This window comes from Ascidiella aspersa, chromosome 4, assembly GCF_963924565.1.
Source record: "Ascidiella aspersa chromosome 4, kaAscAspe10.2, whole genome shotgun sequence".
NCBI lineage: Eukaryota > Metazoa > Chordata > Ascidiacea > Phlebobranchia > Ascidiidae > Ascidiella > Ascidiella aspersa.
This window is the reverse complement of record NC_139450.1, coordinates 19,747,467-19,769,620: the sequence shown is the minus strand read 5'-3', so window position 1 is coordinate 19,769,620 and position 22,154 is coordinate 19,747,467. Positions and strand designations below refer to the sequence as shown.

At 35.4% G+C, this 22,154-nt stretch overlaps 1 protein-coding gene across 1 annotated transcript; it reads left to right on the top strand.

The window, feature by feature from the left end:
• The first annotated feature begins 3,269 nt into the window (after positions 1-3,269).
• Positions 3,270-9,591, top strand: LOC146148589 (small nuclear ribonucleoprotein F). Its single transcript, XM_083386579.1, has 3 exons — positions 3,270-3,367; positions 7,374-7,564; positions 9,001-9,591. The coding sequence occupies exons 1-3, from the start codon at positions 3,362-3,364 to the stop codon at positions 9,065-9,067; spliced, it is 264 nt and encodes an 87-aa protein (XP_083242705.1). The 5' UTR covers positions 3,270-3,361; the 3' UTR covers positions 9,068-9,591.
• Positions 9,592-22,154: the final 12,563 nt, after the last annotated feature.

The following is a 22,154-nucleotide window of genomic DNA, read 5'->3' as shown; positions in this document are numbered from 1 at the left end:
GATAAATATGACGTTACAGAATGTCCACTAAAAATATAAGTTTACATGTAGAGCGGTAAAAGAGTTAAAATGTATTATAAGGTAAATAAAATTAACTAACTACCGAAATATGTGTAAAATAGTACCTGAAGTCGTAGGCATCAACAAAATATAAAGAAGTTGCATACCGGTTTAGAATGTTTTTATTTGGGGGGGGGGGGGTGCTGGGGGTAATCACCCCAAGTTTTCACCGGGAATGGTCTTGGCACCGTAAGCACCCCAAACTCCATGTTGTGTAGGTAGGAGATCGCCTAAATCCGTATATCACGACATTTTGGTAATAAATTTAAGAATTAAATATCAATCTTTGTTCTGACATCCATTAGTGTCGGCATAAAACGTTTATTGATTAAAAAAAATTATTTAATTAACAGCACTTAGGTTTTTAAAACACAAATTAGGTGTTACCGAGTGGTCTGAGCCACTCGTTAGTTAGCGAGGAGTTTAGCGAGATTTGTTTAACGAGAAGTGGGTTCGTAATACCAAAAGTAGACTTAGCGAGCTCGTGCGTCGTTAGCGAGCTCGCTTAACTTAGCGAGGTGTGTTCATAATGCCGCCCCTGGTAAGGTAAATGTTTGTAATGTAGGTTTTAGTTATTATTGAAATGAAATAAATTGGCGCAGAAGGCGACATATGCAGGATTTCTGGGCGCTCTTTCACTATTGTACGTGAAAAGTTATGCAAAAAAAAAAATAATAATAATACCGCATACCACAAAGCATATTGTTTGGGTTAGCGTTTGGGAGAGGGTGGGTCAAGTAATATTATGTTTATTATTAATAATAACTTGACCCACCCTCAACCAAACGCTAACCCAAACAATATGTGTTGTGGTATGCGGCATTTGAAGAAAATTTTTTTTTTATTAATTTTTACGTACAATAGTGAAAGAGCGCCGATTTCTGTAGTTTATGTAATTGGCTGCCCTCTTAACAAACAACAAGAAAGCTTTTTTAACAATGTAGCTTTATATGTTTTCTCATGGTTGGAAAGCTAAGGCGCCATCCAGCATACAAAATGGTAGCTTTCTACAAACTTAGCAACGTTTAGGGGGTATAGCTAATGTCTTGTTTACCCATTAGCCATCATTCAGCACTAGATTAAAAACTTTGGATTTTGTGCGGGGAAGACAATTTTTGCAGCTTGAAATAGCGCGGCTGTAATAACATTTCTGCCCAAATTTGCGCGACTGTAATAACGTTATTTGTCAAATTTGCACGACTGAAAATGGAGTACTATACGGAAAACCTTAGCGCGACGTTTTGAGCGATTTTTCGCGGCTGGCTGAATTTTTCTTTGATTTTACATAAAATGAGCAGCTATGACCGCGGCGAGTGGGAAAACTGCGATAAATCCCCTGCGCAGGCCTTACTTTCCAACCTGATCAGCAGTTTGCATTTCATGGCACTTTAAGCCAAGATCTCGGGCGTACAGAACCAAATTTTAAGGTGTTCAATTATGTTTTTTGCACACCGTGTGTTGGAAATCCTACCGCAAAAGCTTTTTTCAATATTTAAGTGCGCAGTATACCAATTTAGAAGTTGAAAACTCTTGTTATTGCATGCTAAAATTAAGCTACTTTTAAATTTTTTTAGTCGCTTTACCAACTGAGCTGCACAGGCTCAGTGGGAGCTGTTCGAAAAGTGACAAATACACTGATGCTAGCGCTGGTCTAGAATTCTAGCACAACGCACATTATTTGGGTTAGGGTGGGTCAAGTATTATTATTAAATAATGAATATAATAATACTTGACCCACCCACACTCAAATGCTAACTCACACCCTAACCCAAATATTGCGTGCTGGTTTAGTAATTGTGGTAGAATTCTAGACCAGCACCAACATTGAAAAATTTGTGACCAAGCCCTTCTGGAGCTCTGCTGACCTGCCTGAAGGCATGTGTACATTTGTAGGATTACTCATTTTGTTATGGCTCCTGGTCTGTTACATTCATTTTTTAAAAAGTCTTAAATTCACTGCACAACATACAATAAATAGTGCTATTAATACTATTGGAAGTTGATATTTTCTTGGCTGAGTATCAAACTTTAAAATTTGCAGTGGCCTACTGTCCACGGATCTGCAAAATTACAAAGTGTTCCAGGGTTGAGTTTGTAAAATTTTCACTCGCCAGTCTGGTGAGTGTCAACAAATCAGTACTTGCCTGGACAAAATGCCACCTGCCAAAAATGTCAGTTTGTCATCTGCAAATTTACATTCTATGCCCCATTGTTTTAGGCAATGATTTATCCTGCCTTGTATTTCGGAGAGTTGACATCTGTTGTGTAATCAACCTCAATTATTTACGGCAGGAATTCGCAAATAGTTTTTGGCGCAACCTAAATTTCGGTCCAACTATTTGTAGACCCCTGGTTTACGGAACTACTAAATGTATAACACTTTTTTTCTGAATGTATAATAGTAATGGGAAGTCCCCATCCAACGGGAATCAGACATTTATCTTTCTATGCGAACAAGTCAAGTGTGATCCTGGAATCAGGAAATCATATTCTTTTGGCTTTGCTTTGGGACAAAAATCCAGTATGCTGTGGCATGGCTAAGCCAAATTTGCTGACAAATTGGGTGGCTTTACTTGCGTTGCCAATTGTCGAATACACCCTTGCTAATCAGCCAACCTGAACGAATAACGAAAGAGAAAAAGTATCCTGCGTTCACGGTTGACTGAACAGGAGAAATAAGACGGCGTTTGTGTTTGATTTTGGTTTTGCATTAGCTTAAGATGCGTGACCTAATTACATTAAAAACATTGCCACTTAGGATGGTGAAGTGGCTAAAATTCCTAGATTATTTGGTATCAGGCGAATATCAATACTACCAGGGGTATCAGTGATTCCCAAACTATGTGCCGTGAAACTTTTTGTAATATCGGAAAACATAGTATTTGTACTACCAATAGGCAAGTATTTAAGACTTAAATACGCACTATTCATTGCAAATTAATAATTATGAGACATTTACAAATAGTGTGTGGTTTTGTTAAGGGCGATTGTAAACTTACTCTATTGGTGTTCTGTAAAAGTGTGCCGCGGAATAGTTAAGATTTTTTCGTGTGCCGCGAGCCCAAAAACTTTGGGAACCACTGAGCTATATTATCGGACATCCCTACGACAATTCTTCAAAAATCTACGGTTTACATCTGTCAGACAATGCAGACTCTTGTAAGAACTGCCACTCTTTATTTCCCAGGATATTGTTGTTTTTTTTTCAAAAAAAAATGCTCTAAATACGTTTTTGTGTTTTTATTTAACAGTGGCTTTATTAGCAGTGATTTTGAAAAGTCAAGGAAAAAAGGTTTTCAACATGACGGTAAGTGTTGTTTTGTTATGATTTACAAAATTTTTCAAAGGAAGTTGCCTTAATGTGTTATGTATGTTACAACTATTTTAAATGCAAAGGTATTGTTACAGTTAGAAGTGTTGAAACGAGAATAATAAATCTCTATGTAATCAAATCAAAATCTACCTATTATATACCGTAATTGCAGCCACTACTTCACTAACAAAAAACAGACATTTGAATTTTCTACAAAAGTTGTATTGCACCCAGCTTATGAGCCAAAAATATACCTTTGGCATTTTTTGATGTTTTTGTGGGTTTTTTTTGTGTTGTTATAATTCTAACTAAATATACTAAAATAGCCATTTTTGATAGGCCAATAAAGGTCAATTTTTATATAATACTCAAAATGTTGTAACAAAATGGGCTAAAGTCGTAAAACAAACTGTGTTCTAATCATAATGGTTGCAACAGTCTTATGTTTGGAGACATCGCAAGTAGGCGTTGAAGAAGTATCTACGTTGCTATTTTAAACTAGTAACAAGAAACAACTTCTAGCCAAGACTGAAACCCTAATCAAAAAAATATGAAAAATTACATTGTGTTACATTTCAATTCTTGGTGTCTTTGATGTCCATTAATTAACTATGGCCTTCAGATGGGTATAACATGTTTTGTTGAGGATTTTGTTGTAGTTAAGAAAATTAATTTTCGGTGGGGATTTTTGGGTCAGTGAAAACTTACCCTCAAAATAAATAAAAAGTAAACTTTGATTAGATATTCTGGCTTTGGTATTCTAATTTTGAAACCTACTATAATAAAATAACTAGGTATTCCACTTAGATTAGTAAGGTTTTATGAAAAAATTAGAGGTGATAACCATGGTGAATAAATAAAAGTTAGGGCACTGGATGTGAGATTCATTTTATGATGTTTCAGAGCTCCTTATTCGAAAATGTGTAAATTTTTTTGACCTAATTAAACTGTCTTAAATAATAAGCGTAGCTCGAATTAAGCCAATTAACAATTCTTAACGTTGTCTCCCTTCTTAAACTCCTTTATTAACTTTTTCTGCACACAAACTAGGAATCACATTACGATGTCTATACAACAAGACTCACTATTTTTAGTAACTTGACAAATTATCTAAATTAATAAATGTAATGCCCCCAATGTGCCTTTGATTTAACTCCTTTCCCTAATCATGTTCTCAGAAACCTTCCCTTTTTTATTTGCATTAACGTAACAGAGCAAAAAAGTCAACTGCACACCTACAAAATATATTTCAATCGACAAGATACACTGGAGAAAATAAAGGAGTTTGCCGCCCAAACAATACTTTAAAATTGACACTTAATATTGATTAGGTGATATTATCAGCAAGCAATTGGTCATCTGCAAATATGCTGATGCCACACCACATGACTACATTTTTTTGTCTGTGTTAAGTTGCAAAAGTAACATTACTAGGGATGTTCAAAGTAGAATCCCAAGGTATTCTAGAATAATAGGTTTTGAATCTAGAATAACGAATCCAGAATAGCGAATCCTAGTATATTTTTATTAAATTATTTATCCTCGATTTTGTTTGGGGAAGGGATTAATCTTAATCTACACTACAGGGCCCACAATCACAGCAAAAAATAGCCCAAACAATTTTCTAACATGTGAACATTATAATAAAAAAACTCTCTCATATGTTTAACATTCTTAACAAAGTTCTGTCATCTTAAGCCGTTCTGTAAACTGTAATATGTCAACTGCCCAGGTTGTGTCCAAAACTTATATTTTTGCCAAAAGTGAGCAAATGCAACACTGCACATAAAAGTCTTAAGCAATTCAGTCCTGATTTTGAAAGCATTATTAGGTATTATTGCTTCTTTTTTGACTAACATGATCTGCTATGCAGTCATATGATGTACTGCAAAGAATACAAAGTTATTATTGACATAACGAATTCTTGACAATTACGCGGTGCATAACTTCCCTGAATATTGGCCTAAAGTTGACCTTAAGTAACCCCATAGCGCATTTTGTGGACGGCCAGCACGTTTTGCAACGCTATGTTACTTATGCAACTTAACGCATTTAGGGAAATTGCAAACTCCACACCAGACATTACACGTTAGCCGCTCGCCCAATAACCCTTGATTGACACTTAATTATTAGACGAACGTTATCGCGAGACGCGGTAATTGGTCGCCCGAAAAAACGCTGACAGTGCACTACAAGGTTACATTTAAAGCAAGCACTGTAAATTGGTCGCCGCAGCGACAGGCCAACTTACCACACACGTTTGTGCAATTAGGCGCAACAATCCGCGGTAAAACATTAAATTATATCGGTTCCAATTACCCGAAATAAATGGCAGAATTGGATTCGAATCCAAGGATTCGATATTCTACTTTGAGCATCCCTAAACATTACCCTGTAAAACATGCTGGTCTTGGACAAAATGCGCTACAGGGCTACTTAAGGTCAACTTTAGGTCAATAATCAGTGAGGTTATGCACAGCGTAATTGTCCAGTATTAGTTATGGCATTGTATTCTTTGCACTTTGCATTACATAATTTGACTGCATAACAGATCAAGTTAGTCAAAAAAAGTAGAATTGACACAAAACAATGTTTTAAAAAACAAGACCGAATTGCTAACGAGATTGAAAGAGTTTATTGTGTAGTATTACATTGTACAAAAAATTAGGTTTTGGCAACAACCTGGCCACCTGGACATGTATCACAGTTTACACAACTGCTTCAAATGACAGTTGTTAGGAATGTTAAACATTTGGTAGATTATTGTTTAACACTTGTGACTGTAGGCCCTGTAGAATATTCTAAGATTAATCCCTTCCCCAAACAAAATCAAGGTTAATAAAAATATACTCGATATTCTGGATTCGGTATTCTAGATCAGAGGTTGGCAAACTATGGCCCGCTGGCCGCATCCGGCCCGCAAACTTTTGTTTTAACTATACGAAAATGCACAAAATTTTCGCGTCCGGGGTGTATCTAATTTGACTTTCAAATATATTTGCATTTTGAGTGGAGTCTTCTCAGACCAAAGGTGGCGTGCGCATGACAACTATGAGTAGGACATTTTTCATAGCATGAAACTCTCTAAAATCTTTTTTCTCCAAATTAATTAGCTGATGTATTCTTTTACGATAAACATTAACATAAAGAGTATTAGAAATACGTTCATAATTGTTTTTTGTGTGCCAAATGCCTCTAGTCTCCTTGTAAATTAAAAGGTTTGCCAATTTAAAACCAACAAATGCAATTTTTTTCGCGTTTCAAATTCTACTTTGAACTTCCCTACTGACAAACAGTTTGTGATTGATACATCATAGAGGCTGTTTTTAACACCGCAATTCCATAGCGTTTTGTGCGCAATTGAAATCATGTGACTGGAATGCATCAACAAAGTGTTGCTTTTTCTTCGTGGAACAGACAATTTTAAACTGTACTAAGTTCCATAATCACTGTTTTCAGCGTCTAGAATACACAAAACATAAAATTTTTTGGGGGGTGGGGCTCCGCCCATACCCACTAGTGATATTCATATCACACCCCGAGATCCCCTAGTTGATTTGGGTTGCTGAACATGTGACACCCCCCCTATGGAAACCCCCACATTACTGGCCTAAGTGTATCATAAGCCATTTAACAAAATAATTGGCCTTTAGTCTTTTAAGGTAAACATAATTTGTTATAGATTAATAAAGTAGGACCCTCAAAGGGTCTGAAAACAACACCAGTCAGGGAGTGGGTGACAATCAGTCAGCTCCTGAAAGGCGCGTGCATAATCCCAACATAAAGTGTGATTTGTCAATGATTAACAATAAAAGACCACTAATCTGACTGAAATTAATAACCAATTTCTGGTAAGGTGCTCGCCAGTTGGGCGAGTGCATTGGCAAGCGGGCGAGTACAAAATCTCGCAGTGACACTAGCTAATAACCGTAGTGTTAATTATTTTATTTGATATGTAGACAGCAGAGAATAACTTTTTGTAAATATTTTTTCTACTTAGACACTGCCGATGAATCCAAAGCCATTTTTAAATGCGCTTACTGGAAAACCTGTTTTGGTGAAGTTGAAGTGGGGAATGGAGTACAAGGGGTACCTTGTATCAGTAGATGGATATATGAATATGCAGCTAGCAAACACTGAGGAATATGTAGAAGGGGCTCTATCTGGTCATCTTGGTGAAGTTTTAATAAGGTATATATTATACATAAAAGCTCAAAAGTTTGATTGCTTGGCAGATTTTAAAAATACAAATAGATAGATACAGGGTTGGGATTATGCACTCGCCCGCTCGATTGACACCCACTTGCCCGACTGGCGACTTGCTTCGGCAAAAAATGTAATTATAGTTGAGGTAAGACAACTCTTGTTAAGCACCACTACTAAGCAAAATATCAATTAGCGCCAGGTATTTCCTGAAACACTAAGGCGAACATACATTCAACACTACACAAATATTAGGGTTAATCGAAGTCACGTTCGAAGCTAGTAATAAAGACTCTTTGGGGATGTTCAAAGTAGAATATCGATCCTTTGCAGAATCCTTTCAGATATAATTCTGCCGTTTATTTCGGGTAATTGGAACCAATATAATTTTTTTTTATTATAATATACACAATTACACATCTTAGCAAATTGTTTGGTCGATTTATTGCTGTGATTGTGGGCCCTGTAGGGTATATTAAGATTAATCTATCCCGCAAACAAAACCGTGGTTAAATAATTTAATAAAATATACTAGGATTTGTTATTCTAGATTCAAAACGTATTATTCTAGAATACCTTGGGATTCTACTTTGAACATCCCTATTTACAACCCACCTACACTGCGAAACCACCAATGAAAAAAAATATATATATTTTGGTAAATACCAAAAAGTATGACATTTTTCTGTGAATATATAGAAACATTTAGCATACCAAAACTGTATAATTACCTTTTGTGTTGCTTTTTGTGATATGTGTTCTAGACCAGGGGTTGGCAACCTTTTTTACACTGCGGACCGGTTTAAAACGTGGTAGATGTCAGAAAAATCATAAGGCTTTTTGGCCTAATTTTTTTGGTCCTTTTTATAGTCTAAAACTATAGAAATAGAGGCTAAAACTAATTAATATACATACGTTTTGTCGAAACCTTTCCTGCCTAAATATCAAAATAATAAATTATTACATTATGGGACATAGTTTATAAACATTGTTTGCATGAAATTCTATTGCACTTTATAAGGTGAGCATGCTTAAAATTAAAACACATGGTATTTTAGCCCATTTTTCGATATATTGTAAGTACTAGAAGTTAGATTTTGTAATAAAAATATGCATTATGAATGTTGTGAACGTGCTACAACGAAGGTGGATGTGTTTTAAATTTGACTTTTTACCAGGTTTTTACGTACAGTTTGTGTTTAAACAAAATTTAATCTGACAACCCTGCTGCGTTTGCCGACCACTGTTCTAGACAGTTATTACACTTGGTTATTTTTTTTTTTATGTAAAAAATGTGCTATGCAGTACACTATTACTACAATTAATTTCCATCAGATCGGTCGATTTTTGTTATAAATCCAATTTGTTTGGTTTCTTATTTTAACTTGTTTGTGTTTATTACTGAATATTTTGTTTGCGAAAAGGTGCAACAATGTTCTCTACATAAAAGGTGTTGAAGAAGAAGATGAAGATGGTGAAATGAAAGAATAACACTTATTGTTGTCCAGCAATTTGCATGTTTGTAAACATGGTTGTGAATTACCTTTTATGCAACACTCCTGTTTGTGACAAAAATTGAGAAAGGCTTAGATAATAATTCGTGCACTCCGTATACAAAATTTAACATAAAATACTACATTATCCAAATTATAAAAATCATATTGGTGCAAAATTATGTGTTTGAAAAATGAGATCCATGCTATGGTAGAAACAATTTTACAGGGCACATGTGGATTAAACTGTTTTGTAATTTCAGGTTTTTTAAACTATAATTAACCACTAAACTGGTTGTAATTCTTTGTGAGAACGGACATTTTCACTGAATTATGGTTTACTCTGTTAGCCGTGAAATAAAAAAGCTGTAAATTTTAAACTGTTACAGGCACATAGACAAAACAAATGAGTTGATGAGAAAATAATAGTACACACAACATTTTATATCGCACTGTATCGTTTTTATAAAGTCGGTTAATAAACTGTTGCTGATGATCAATAAATATCGGTCTAAGCGCTAATTGTTTGTTGCTAATTTAAAATATAAGCCTGTTCACTGAAACACTATCAGAAAACAAAATTTTAGTTCTAAACTGCACAATAAACAACTGTGCATAATTGGTTACATGGTAACAATCATTTAATACCATCAGCGAAAACACGCCACTTAATACCTTTTAGCGTACCGGTATAAATAGGACAGGGTTTAATTAACCAAAGAAAAATACACAGCATGTTGAATCAGACATACACATGTTGCTTTAATAAAAACGTAATACAGTACGTTAAAGTGATGTTGAATGTAATAGAAAACTAAATTTTGTTAAAAACAAAGACTGCCGACAGTTTAAAAAGCTTACTACAGTTTTTGTTAATGTTGTAAACTCTATTTTGGCCTAATTTTAATAAATTTTGACCTAACGTCTAAATTTAAACTTCTTTTCAAGTGAAAAACAAATTATTGGGCACACAGTTATTTAATTATAAACAATTAGGAAAATTGTTGGTTGTTGTTTTTGTAATAATTTTACAAATACTGTTATTAATAATGAAGACCTAAGTTTATATTTTAATAATCCAGCTACCTTGCTCTAGTATAACTTCGACTAGACCAGGTTAAATAGATATATACTTGTAAAAATAATATGCAGCCTTTTGCAACAAGCGCGATATATTATTTGTATTAGAGCAATGCCTCAATTTTGCGTGATGGCGTACCATTTCCGTGTAAGTGTAAATAAATGTGTAATTAAACATGTAACCGAAAGCAATTGTCCGTATTGTGTACAAAATGGGTCGAAGAAATTACTTTCTTACAAATAAAGTAAAATGCGGCCCTTATGAAAACAGCAACAATATTTTTGACAAAGGCGCTGTGACCATAACAAATGCGTAGCGTAGCCTATTCCCCAGGTCAAATCATTCTCAAGTATAGGATAAACAAAATTGTATATCCATCAAGCTGTGGCCTATTAGTAACTATATTAGGCGTACGTATTATGCCGTACCCTGCGTCATTTTCTTGAGCCACGTGTTATTGCCGATGATATAAAAAAGACAATTTACCATGTTACTAAAAAGTAATGTTACGGATGGCGTAATATCCTGGTTAGAGTGCTAAATAGTGCCTAAAATGGACATTTTAATTGCGCTGATCTTGCACTACGTGCAAGCTACACGTTCCGTAGAGGAAAGAAGTGTTATATTATGTTTTTTTTTGATATTTCGCAATGATCGGATAGCTTATAATAGTAAAACAGCAATGGCACTGACAGCTGGTGGTCCCTATGCTTTTAGCTGCTGATTATGAGTGAAATAAAAAATATTTTTCCACAATACCAGTAAAACTTAATATGGAAGCGATCTGCGTGAAAGCGGCAATTAATCGATTAGCGTCATATTTAAAAGAAATATGTACTCCCGTCGCCATATCGTTCACGGGTGGCCATCAAGCTGTTCCTGTTAATCACCATGACATTTTATGTTGACCCATAACGTGTCAGTGTGTTCATACCTCGCTTTATAACCTATGATTTAAAAATTTATAATGATACGGACAGTGTTGTAGTGTAGAGGTTGGTTGATTATGAGTTCTCATTAATGCCTTCCCAGCTAACAATTTGACGTCGCAGCGACGTAGATTTTTGGTTTAAGTTCGGTCGATAAGACGTTGCAACCTAACGTTGTTTCTACGTAAAAGCGTCGACACTTTACGACGTAGATGCGACGTTGTGCAACTACGTTATTTGTAAGTTGATCATAAACGTTATTTTTACGTAGAAGACAACGTAGATTAGACGTTGTAAATTACGATGTTCAGCGACGTTATTTATACGTTTATCATGAACGTTATTTTCACGTAAAAGCGTCGACACCAAACGATGTAGATGCGACGTTGTACAACTACGTTATTTATACGTTTATCATGAACGTTATTTTCACGTAAAAGCGTCGACACTTTACGAAGTAGATGCGACGTTGTGCAACTACGTTATTTATTCGTTTATCATGAACGTTATTTTTACATAGAAGTGTCTACTCCAGACGACGTAGATTAGACGTTGCAAATTACGATGTTCAGCGACGTTATTTATACGGTTATCATAGACGTTAGTTTTACGTAAAAATGTGTGATCCGGACAAAGTTCATGCGACGTTGGAAACTACGTTGTGTAACTAGGTTATTGAAAGCGTTCACATTGTTATGTTTGCGTAATAGTTTGGACTCCATGCCCTACAAATTACGTTTGCAATGACGTTACAAATTACGTTCGCAACTACGCTATTATGCGCAAAAAAGAAACATAATAACGAACTTTTTGAACTTTTAAAACACTTATACTTGTGACATACCTGACTGTAATTATTTACACTTGCAAATTCTTACTAAATCTTCTAAACAATTACCATCCAGGAAAATATAGAAATAATATAGTATTGAAGCAAAACAAACACAGCAGTATAAAAATGTTGACAGTAAAGAACTGTAAAAAAAGACGAGAAAAATGAGAAAATATTTCAAAACAAAGCGCTCACATTAAACGGATATACGTCACATCACATACAGCTCTGACGCATAAAAATTGGTGTCAGCAATTTGAATTTTTGCAAATTCGCTGCAAGGATATCGCAAACATTAGAATGTGGTTGCAAGAAATCTACGTAACGGAATTTTACCGAAAACTTTCCGTTTATCGTTTGCACATTGGCTGCAAGGAGTAACGCAAACATTGAAAGGATTGTAAAGAATTTAGGCCATAGATTTTTACTGAAAATTTTCCGTTACGACACATCGATTAAAACAAAAATTCTCTGTGTAAACACAATATGACGAAGTGGCTACTATATTGTAACCATGAAATTAATTATTCCCTCATTGCGCATGTTACTCCAGCCATCTGATACAATGGAGACAAATGCAGCTTCATGCAAAATATCCTGAACCTTTTTCTTTATTTCGTCTGCTTCCTCCTCTAAAAACCGTCCAGATAACAGCTTGCGAGATGGCAAACTATACACTGGTCTTAGCTTTTCAAAAAACTCCTTTACATATGGATTTTCCACAATGTGAAATGGCATGTTACTTGCATACACTGCCCTTGCAAATGATTGGTCTAAATGCTGTTTTGATAGTGGTGTCATTCGGTCTACAAATCCTTTAATACTACTTTGATATGAAGCTGCAGATGCAGAAGACACTGACATTTTATCACTTTCTTCTTCTTCAAATAAATTTACACTTATTTCATTGCTGCTAGTACTGGCTATATCTTGTGTAGATCCTGGCTTTCCTGTTTGAAGTTGCATAATGGTTTCCTTCACACTAGTTGGACAGGAACTGCATTGTGACAGTAAATGTTTTACCATCCTGTCCACGTGTGTTCCATACTCTTTAGCACAAAACCTACACTGTGCTTTAACTTTGCTGCCCCATTTAATTGTGTTGTAAAATTTCCAAATAAAGGTCTTTGGCTTACCCATAACTTTAGCAATGACAAATTGTGTACAGATAAAAAACATTAATGCTCAGTATAATCAATAAGTTACAAGCATATTTCCTGTTAAAATTTACTCCTAAGCTACTGACAAAAGATGACTATACTGCAAAGCTGTAAATCAAATCTGAAACTGCAAAACCAAGTATTCTATTACTTTCCTTCTATTCCTTTTATGACAAACACAATTCACCACCATTGTGATGTCACAGCAAAAGAAAGCCAGTGAATTTACACTGTATAGTGCAACTCATACTAGTAAACAGACTGGAAGACTCAAAAATATGAAATGCATTTATTCTACTCTAAACAAAATACAATCAGTTTTGCTATTACAAACACTTTGTTATTACCACAAAACTTGTGTTTGCATTAGGTAAACACTACCATTTTATATTTAAATTCTTTAAAAAAGTTACACTTGGGATTATTAAAAACTTCACAAAACAACCGCCGATAAAATTTACAACATTTGCTTCCGAAATGAGTATTTGACCGGTTAAATAAAGTGTGGTCAATTGACCGGTCAATTGACCGTATTTGACCAGTCAATTGACAGGCTTGCCAACCCTAGACCAAACCGAACAAAACACGATAATATCACTCACAAAATAAGGGGGGTCACAAACCCCAGCCCCACTGGATACGCCACTGTGTCACATGATCAGTAACCGAAATCTCCTAGGCCCTAGGGGATCTAAGGTGTTGGTTATGAACAACCCTAGCGGGTAAGGGCGAAGCCCGAAAAATTTTACGTTTCGTGTATTCTAGAGTCTACTCTAGACGCTAATAACGGCGATTATTAGGAGCTTACGGCTGTTTAAAGTCGTCTATTTGACGTTAGATAAATTGCAACACCTCATATTCAAGTCCGATTGTCTTATTCACGTCCGATTGTAAAAAAACGCTATGGAATTGCGGTGTCAGAACTCAGAACAGCCTTTGTGACGTATCAATAACAAACTGTTGCACTTCGTTGTCAACAAAATTAACGAATCTTATCAACAAATTTGGTGATATTTGTAGTTTAATTTCGCCTATGGTATGAAGCGTGGCTTTGAAATCGCCCTTTTTGAACTCTGTATAATAAGTAAACTATTCAGCTGAAACTGTGCAAGAAAAGCACAAACATGGCTTATTACTTAAGTTAAGAAGGCCATTTATTATCAGTTTAGAGCAGCGGTTCCCAAACTTTTTTAAAAATTTTGCCTGGCGGACCGTTTGCAATTATTTTGATACTTCGCGGCCCTATAAAAATTCAAAGGTCAGTTGATCCATGTTTCTTAAAGTGCACTAGTGGAGTCACGGTAATGTAACTTTCTAACTAATTTCGCTGTTATCACGTAGTTCAGCCTAATAAATGCTTTAATATGTCACAAGAGACATCAACAAATACGCTATATTATCGAATAATAAAGCATAACTAAAGAGAAAAAATGTTTTTACCAAAGTCTAATTCTAATGTTTAAAAACATTCGCTAATGACTAATGTTTAAAAAATTAAAGACTAACTCTCCTTGCGGACCCTCTGAAACTGCTGTACGGACCCCAGTTTGGGAACCGCTGGTTTAGAGGGAAGCTATAGTTCGCCGAAGTTTTAATCTATGTTTTAAAATGCGATGGTCAAGCGCTTCTTTTCGAGATTGAGGCTAATAAAAACATTCAATAGAGCGACCTGCGGTGAAGACGTTTGGTGTAGCTTAAACGCCTGTTTTCTACGCTGTTGAGAATGTTCGTTTCAACAATAAAATATATTTTCGTCATCAGGCGTGTTTGAGATTACTTGAGTCGGTGACAGGCGACTGCTAAATGAACACCGATAATGAGTGGTGATTAGGCGGTGGAGGCGATAACACCGACGTGTTTTCAATGCCAGGTGCAATGTTAACATTGCAGCTATCAAGGTTTTAGTTTTGTGATAATTGTTTACTGAGACGCTACGCCCCTGAATTCACTGGTAGGTTTGAAAAAAAAAAATGAAAAAAATTGCTGCCCAAATAAAGAAATTTAAACGCAACCAGGATACATTTTAAAGTCTTTGTTGTTAGCATCTAGGGCAATTGCAAGCATAAAACAAAACATTAAGAGTCAAATAAATATAATAATTAACAAAAATCATGCACATTTATATGGGCTTCTATTTAATTAAAATATTAATCACTAATTTACCTGTAAATTTTGATGAGCAGCCAAGTTCATGAGGAACATCTTTAACGTGTACTCTTCTTCTTCAAATCCCACCTTGAACTTTTAATTTGCCTTTAGTCGAGATCTTCAGTAATGAATTTTCTCAAGTGTGCATTTGGGGTTTTATACACACCAAGGTATTTACGCTGGCATCATACAAAGATCAAGATTTGCTCTAAAATTGTCTAAAAAATTTGGGTGTTCACTCGCCGTAGAATGCAATTGGGCGCTGGTCTAGAATCCTACCACAATGATTAAACCAACGCACAATACTTGGGTTAGGGTGCGAGTTAGCGTTTGGGTGAGGGTGCTGGGTCAAGTATTATTATATTTATTATTTAATATACTTGACCCACCCTAACCCAAATATTGTGCACTGATTCTTGTCTATCCAGGAAACTGCGTCTATATCGGTCGCTGCGCTAAGTACTTTTTTATGCGATTTGTTTTATGTAAAGGCAATGTTACCCTTACTAAAGTGCTATCTTAAATTAAGTCACATCTCTGTTTTATGTAAGCATAAGTATACTTCTTTACATTTTCTAAAAAAGTTAATCAGAACACATTACAGAAAAAACAAATATTTTGTACATAGGCTACATAATCCCGACGCATTCCTTAAAAGAGAGCATTTCTATTTAACGAAAATTAAAACTTGGAAAGTTAGTTTTGACGTCAGTAAACAACGTTTTTTATACGACACGTATGACATTTTGATTCGATTGTACTTCAGCTCAGTCGAAAAAACTGTGTATGACACGGAAATTCGTCTAAAATCAGTTACCTTCAACGTAAGTAGGCTAATTGATGTTGTTTCTACCTCACGTTTAACGTTTTAATAGGGTTCCTTTGACGTTTGTAACAACGCTAAACAATATTAAGGAAATGTTTTAATTTATGTATAAAATAGTCTAAAACAAGTTGACCTCGATGTCAGGTATATACCTTGTTGTATACGTCACGTTTAACGTTTTAATCCGGTTGCATTGTGGTTTGCCGAAACCTTCGAAATGACTACGATCATTTAAGATGTTGCAAATTTGGCCGCGTTTTAGTTTTTCGTAATGTCAAGAAATAAAGTTATTGGAACTTTTGAAAATAACATTTAAAATTGATTCAAATAAGTTATCTTCAACGACAGTTATCATTGCTTTTTGCGTATACGCCACGTATGATGTTTTGAATTGGTTACATGGAAGATTGTAATAACGTTGAAAAATAACGTTATATTAACGTTAAAAATGACGTATAAAATAGTCTAATTCTAAACACATAAGCTTCGATGTTAGTATTTACAGTAGTTTTTACGTCACGTGAAGTTCTAATTAGATTGCATTGTTGTTAGTTACAAACCAAAAAATAACGTTGTTAAAACGCTTAAAATCACGTCCAAAATGCTGTCAAATAAGTTAGCTTTGACCTTAGAATTCTACGTCATTTATACTTCACGCGTGACGTTGTCAGTTAGTTGGATCTTAGTTTGTCGCAACGTCAAGAAATAACGTTATTAAAACGTTTAAAATTACATCCAAAACGGTCTTAAATAAGTTAGCTTTGACGTCAGAAATCACCGTTGATTGTACGTCACGTATGACTTCCTAAATAGGGTCCATTGTGGTTTCTCACGACAACGTATGAAATGAAATCAAGTTTACTTTGACGTGAGTAATTAACGTTGCATGTACGTCACCTATGACGTTGTAAATTGGTTACATTAAGGTTTGTAATAAGGTTGAGAAATGACGTTATTAAAACGTTAGAAATGATGTATAAAATAGTCATAAAAAAGTTATCCTTGTTACAAAAGGTAACGTTGTTGTTACACGTTTTACGTTTTAATTATATAACATTGTAGTTAGTCAAAACGGTAAAGTGACGTTATTATAACGCTTAAAATGGCGTCCAAAATGGTCTCCAAGAAATTAGCTTTGATGTCAGAATTTAATGTTGATTGTACGTCACGTATCACGTTGTAAATTAGTTACATAAATAGTGGTCGCAAAGTTTAGAAATAATGTTAGCAAAACGTTCGCTCTGACGTACAAAATAGCCTAAAACAAGTTATTAGCCTCGAAGTAAGTAATTAACCTTGTTCGTACGTCACCTTTGACGTTATAATCAGGTAACATTGTGGTGCGCCATAATTTTTTTTAAGAATACCATTCAAAAAACGTTTAAACGACGTCAAAAGTGGCTGAAAAGACGTTAATTTTGACGTCAGTAAACAACGTTTTTTGTACGTGATTTATGACGCTTTAAAATAAGTTGCATTTGGTTTTTTTCAACGTTACGAAAGAACGTTAATCAAACGTTTGATGTTACGTTAAAAAGATGTTACGTTTGTCTATAACAAGTTAACTGTGACGTCAGAAATGAACGTGAATTCTACGTCACGTATGACGTTCTAAGCTGGTTGCGTTATAGTTTTACAGAACGTTAAATATACAGCGTTAATTTAACGTGTAAAAGACGTCTAAACCGGTCTAAAAATGTTAGATTTTACGTCAGTAATAAACGTTATTTGCATGTCACCTATGACGTTGTAAATTTGTTTCATTGTGGTTCGTCGCAACGTTAAAAAATAACGGTCAACAAACGTTCGAAGTGACGTCCAAAATGATGTAAAACATGTTAAGATCGACGTCTGTAATCAACGTTGTTTGTACGTTACAAATGACGTTGAATTTGGTCGCATTGCGGTTTTTCCTAACGTTAATTTTGACGTTAGTGCTACGTTTTACATTACGTTTTGATAACAAGGCCTCGCTGGGTTGTTGCCCCGATCAATCACCTAACTTCTACAATGGGTATTGTAGAGTCTGATTACAAATCCACACAGTTTTTGTTGGCTGGTGTTTAGCAAGCCGGCAAGCCACAACCATTCTGTGTATTTACTAGACATGGCTGGTGTATATTCATATAACGTTCTCACATATACAAGTTGAGAATTTTCATGAAAAAGAAAGGCGACACGGAAAAGCGGAAATGTTTAAAACCCGAAGCGTTTTTGGCAGTCGACCAACGTAAGTAAAATCCGTTTAAAACTGAAAATTGGTTACCAATAAAACCGCCACATTAAATGCGATATTTTGCGAACTCCAGCTAAATTTTGCGTGGTAACATACTTCAAGAATTTCTTGAACATGAATTGATAGTCTTGGAAACATTTAAATGGACGTTTATGTCCACGCAGGTAATTGCGCTTAAAAAAAGTTTTGCGCGATTATGTTAAGACTTTTACGATATGTCGCGCGCGCGCCCATGGAGAAGCGTGCGCTTTCCAGCGGACAAACACTGTCATTTATATAGTAGATTAAAACTAACCACTAAATTATTGGCTCCTCTTTCTTCCGCTTAGAATTGTTTTTGCACAAACGTTGTTGCGCTAACCTAACGTATCTAACTTCAATAGCGCAAGTCACACTCCAAACAGAATTCGTTCATTTGCTTGCTTTGTTTGGCTCGCGAAGCGATGAAGCGACTGGCACCATGCTGTTCGTTTTATTGTCACTGGCCGCGTGCGACTTACCTTTTTGAAAGAGGCTTCTCCTAGTAAAATAACTTATTGTTCTTACAAAACAACATATTTTACCACAGCAAATTAAAATGCGAAATTTAGAAGCAGTGCACATCCCCTGTTAGCAGCTGTTTCGCATGTTGACCTGGCCTGCACAACCTAAAATTGTAGCCTGCAAGGGCCGCAGCAAGCAAAATACTAAAGTGGAATGCATTTTTAGGGATGTCGTTACAAAGTTACGTTTTTTAGAACACTGCGTTTATTTGGTTTAAATTGGCAAAACTTTCGATTTAAAAGGTGGCGTATTAGGCTCATAAAAGAGTTTTGCATATTGCTCGAACACCAGATTTAAAATCTGTTCAAAGTAAACAGTGATTGCACGGACCAAGACATGGTAAAAATTTACGTGAAAGTTGGCAAAAGTATAGCAAACCATAGGCGTTAAACCATTTTAAGAGAATGATTGTGTTTGCTTTTACACATGTTAGCTGGACAAAATTTAATAAAATGGCCAATGGCCGTACGAATTATTTACGTAAATTCTATTTATCAAATATACTTTTCGATCATTCCCCAAATACCTCGCCGTATTTGAATTTTTGTCGCGGTAATACATGAAGAGGCAAAGCAATATAATAAAGTTTCAAGCATTGCTAAAAGCTTCGCTTATATGACGTTAGCAAGCAGTGTGGTGGTAAATTATTTTTGTTTAAAGCCACGTAAATATGTTTATTTCGCCGTTGAAATTATAGGACACAATTTTGTAGGTTGACTAGGCATCAAAGGCTTTTGAAAACCATTGGTTCATAATACTTGAGCATGTCCACTTGGGGACACAAATGAGATAAATCTCGCGTTTAGGGAAAATGGCAACAAGGTTTGGCCTTCTGCTCTGTTTCCTTTGAAGCAAGCGAGTTAATTACAAGTCTCATTAAACTAATTTGCCTCATGAATTAACTTCACTTGTTCAAGGTAAAGTCTTATTCAAATGGAATTGTTCATCTTCCGCTTCGTATTAAGCCTTAGCTCAGAAAACAACCACTCGACCTTGCAGCAGCAACCATTCTGTTTATTAGCTGGACAAGACTGCATGATTATATTGATATAAGCTTTCGCATATATAAGAAGGTTTGCATGAAAGAGAAAAGGCGACAACAAAAAGCGGAAATGATTTATAACCCGGAACCTTTTTGGCAGCCGGGAACTGCAACAATAACGCGTTCACACAGGTGAAATACTTTTATCTATAACGGAAATATGTGTCACACAAAAACATTTATCATGTGTGAAACAGCCAAATGCTTTGTTCTCAGAGTGACAGCGAGTGTTTGGTAAAGGCGTGAAAAAGTAGCAACATTTTTGATTATACATTTTGAAAAGAACACGACTCAATAAACGTCTTAAATACTCAATAAAACATCTTAAATGACCCCAGTCGCTACACCTTCAATTAAAACATAAGTCTCAAGTGACGCAAACATCAACGAAAAAGTGACGCAAGGATTCAACGAATAAAATGGTCTATTTATTTTTAGGTGTGATATCAATCACCATAAAACGTAATCCAATGAAGTCTACAATGGCTTGGCACTTTATAAATAACGACTTCGGTAAGTGTTGGTTGAGAAAGAATTTATTGGTTTTAAGCACTGATCTCTAGATCAGTGGTTTTAAGATTAGGTGTCACGAGAGGTGTTTACCCTTGATCGCAATTTTTACCAGTGTTGTAAACAAGTCATTTTGAAATGACTTAAGCCCCAGTCAAGTCATTTGTAAAATAACTCAAGTCTTTTTGAATAAATAACAAGTCAAGTCCCAGTCCAAGTCATCAGTTGAGCAAGGCAAGTCCCAGTCAAGTCATAATTAGAGCAAGTCAACTTCAAGTCACGTCCTTGTAAAAATAAAACGTTTAACTTTTGGAATTTTTAATCTCGTACGATTATGAGCAATAACTGAACCAAAAAATGAGAAAAACGCAACTTTAGCAAGTAAATTGTTTTATGTGCAAACATTTGGATAAATAGCTCAATTTTATTAAAAAAAGACTTACAGAAAGCACCTCAATTCAACCTAAGTAATTTGCCCAAAAGACTTAAGTCAAGTCAAGTCATTTGCCCGAAAGACTTAAGTCAAGTCAAGTAATTTGAAAACACTGACTTAAGTGCACTTAAGTCAAGTCATTAACTTAAGTCATTACAACACTGTTTTTTACCATAAAAGTGTTACAAAAAGGGCCATAACTTTGCAACAGTAACTCAAAACAGTTTTGCGTAACCGATAATTTAACGGTTCATTCGATTTTTTTGCATAATGCCTAATCAAATATCAATATAACAAGCAACAACAATGCTTAGTAGTAAACGTCTCATCGAATCATACACGATACGTGGCCTAATTAAAAAATTTTAAGCGAAAAATCCTCGGCAAGCTGAACGTTTTTAATCACACCTTTCTTCTACACACGCGAAACAAACACATTATATAATCACTAATAGAAAAGCCGATGCTCGCTCTATCGCTACGTGACATTCTCGCGATTTTTGACTTGTTTTTCAATAGCCATCATGACTTATTTCTAACCAAAAAAAAATAAGGCCCTGTTTTAACGCAGCGGCAAGGCATTCAATGCACAGGACAAATAAAGTTGGAGAGAGAGGGTCTCCCTGGCGTACGCCACGTTCAACGTTAAACGATTTTGATAAAAAGTTGTTGTTAACAATTACGCACGAAGGATTTTGGTAAAAACATTCGATCAATTTAATAATCTTGTCCCCGAAAGCAGCTAAGGCTGTATATATGAAGTCCCAGTTTACCGTGTCAAAGGCCTTGAACATGTCTGAAGACAGTATCGCGCCAGGTATATCGTAATGGTCGGCGCAGTCAATGATATCGAACAAAAGAAGAATATTAGTGCTTATGTATCGTTTTGGAATAAAACCATTTTGCGCAGGCGAGATAATGTCGTTTAGTACCTATAACGTTCGTTATATGCGCCCCGGACTATGCACAGAACGCTATATGAGGCTAAATTCTTGTAGGGAAACGCGTCTCCTATTTCAGCCTCTTAAACAACCACACACAGTTTAAATTTGAAACTTGTTGTTGATCTGAAGAAAGAATCAACGAAGCTGGCACAATACGGGAAGGAGACGGTTTCTACACAAAGGCAACGTGTCAAAACCAATTAACTCGTAGTACAATTTCAAATATTATGCTCACCAACTATTTGGGGAACCGGGAGAATTCGAAGCAATCAGCGTCACTAACTTATCAAACGCCTAAATAAAACAAGCAATTTAGCAAACAAGGTCTTATTATGACGTCACACACGTAAACATAAACTTACCAAGACTTAAAGCAAATTTATGTAGTCAAGAAAGAGTGA

What these genes read in the sequence shown, in the direction of transcription:
- LOC146148589 (XM_083386579.1), top strand. An exon ending in CTTGGTGAAGTTTTAATAAG is followed by an intron (nt 7,565 to 9,000) that starts GTATATATTATA and finishes GTTTGCGAAAAG; the next exon opens with GTGCAACAATGTTCTCTACA.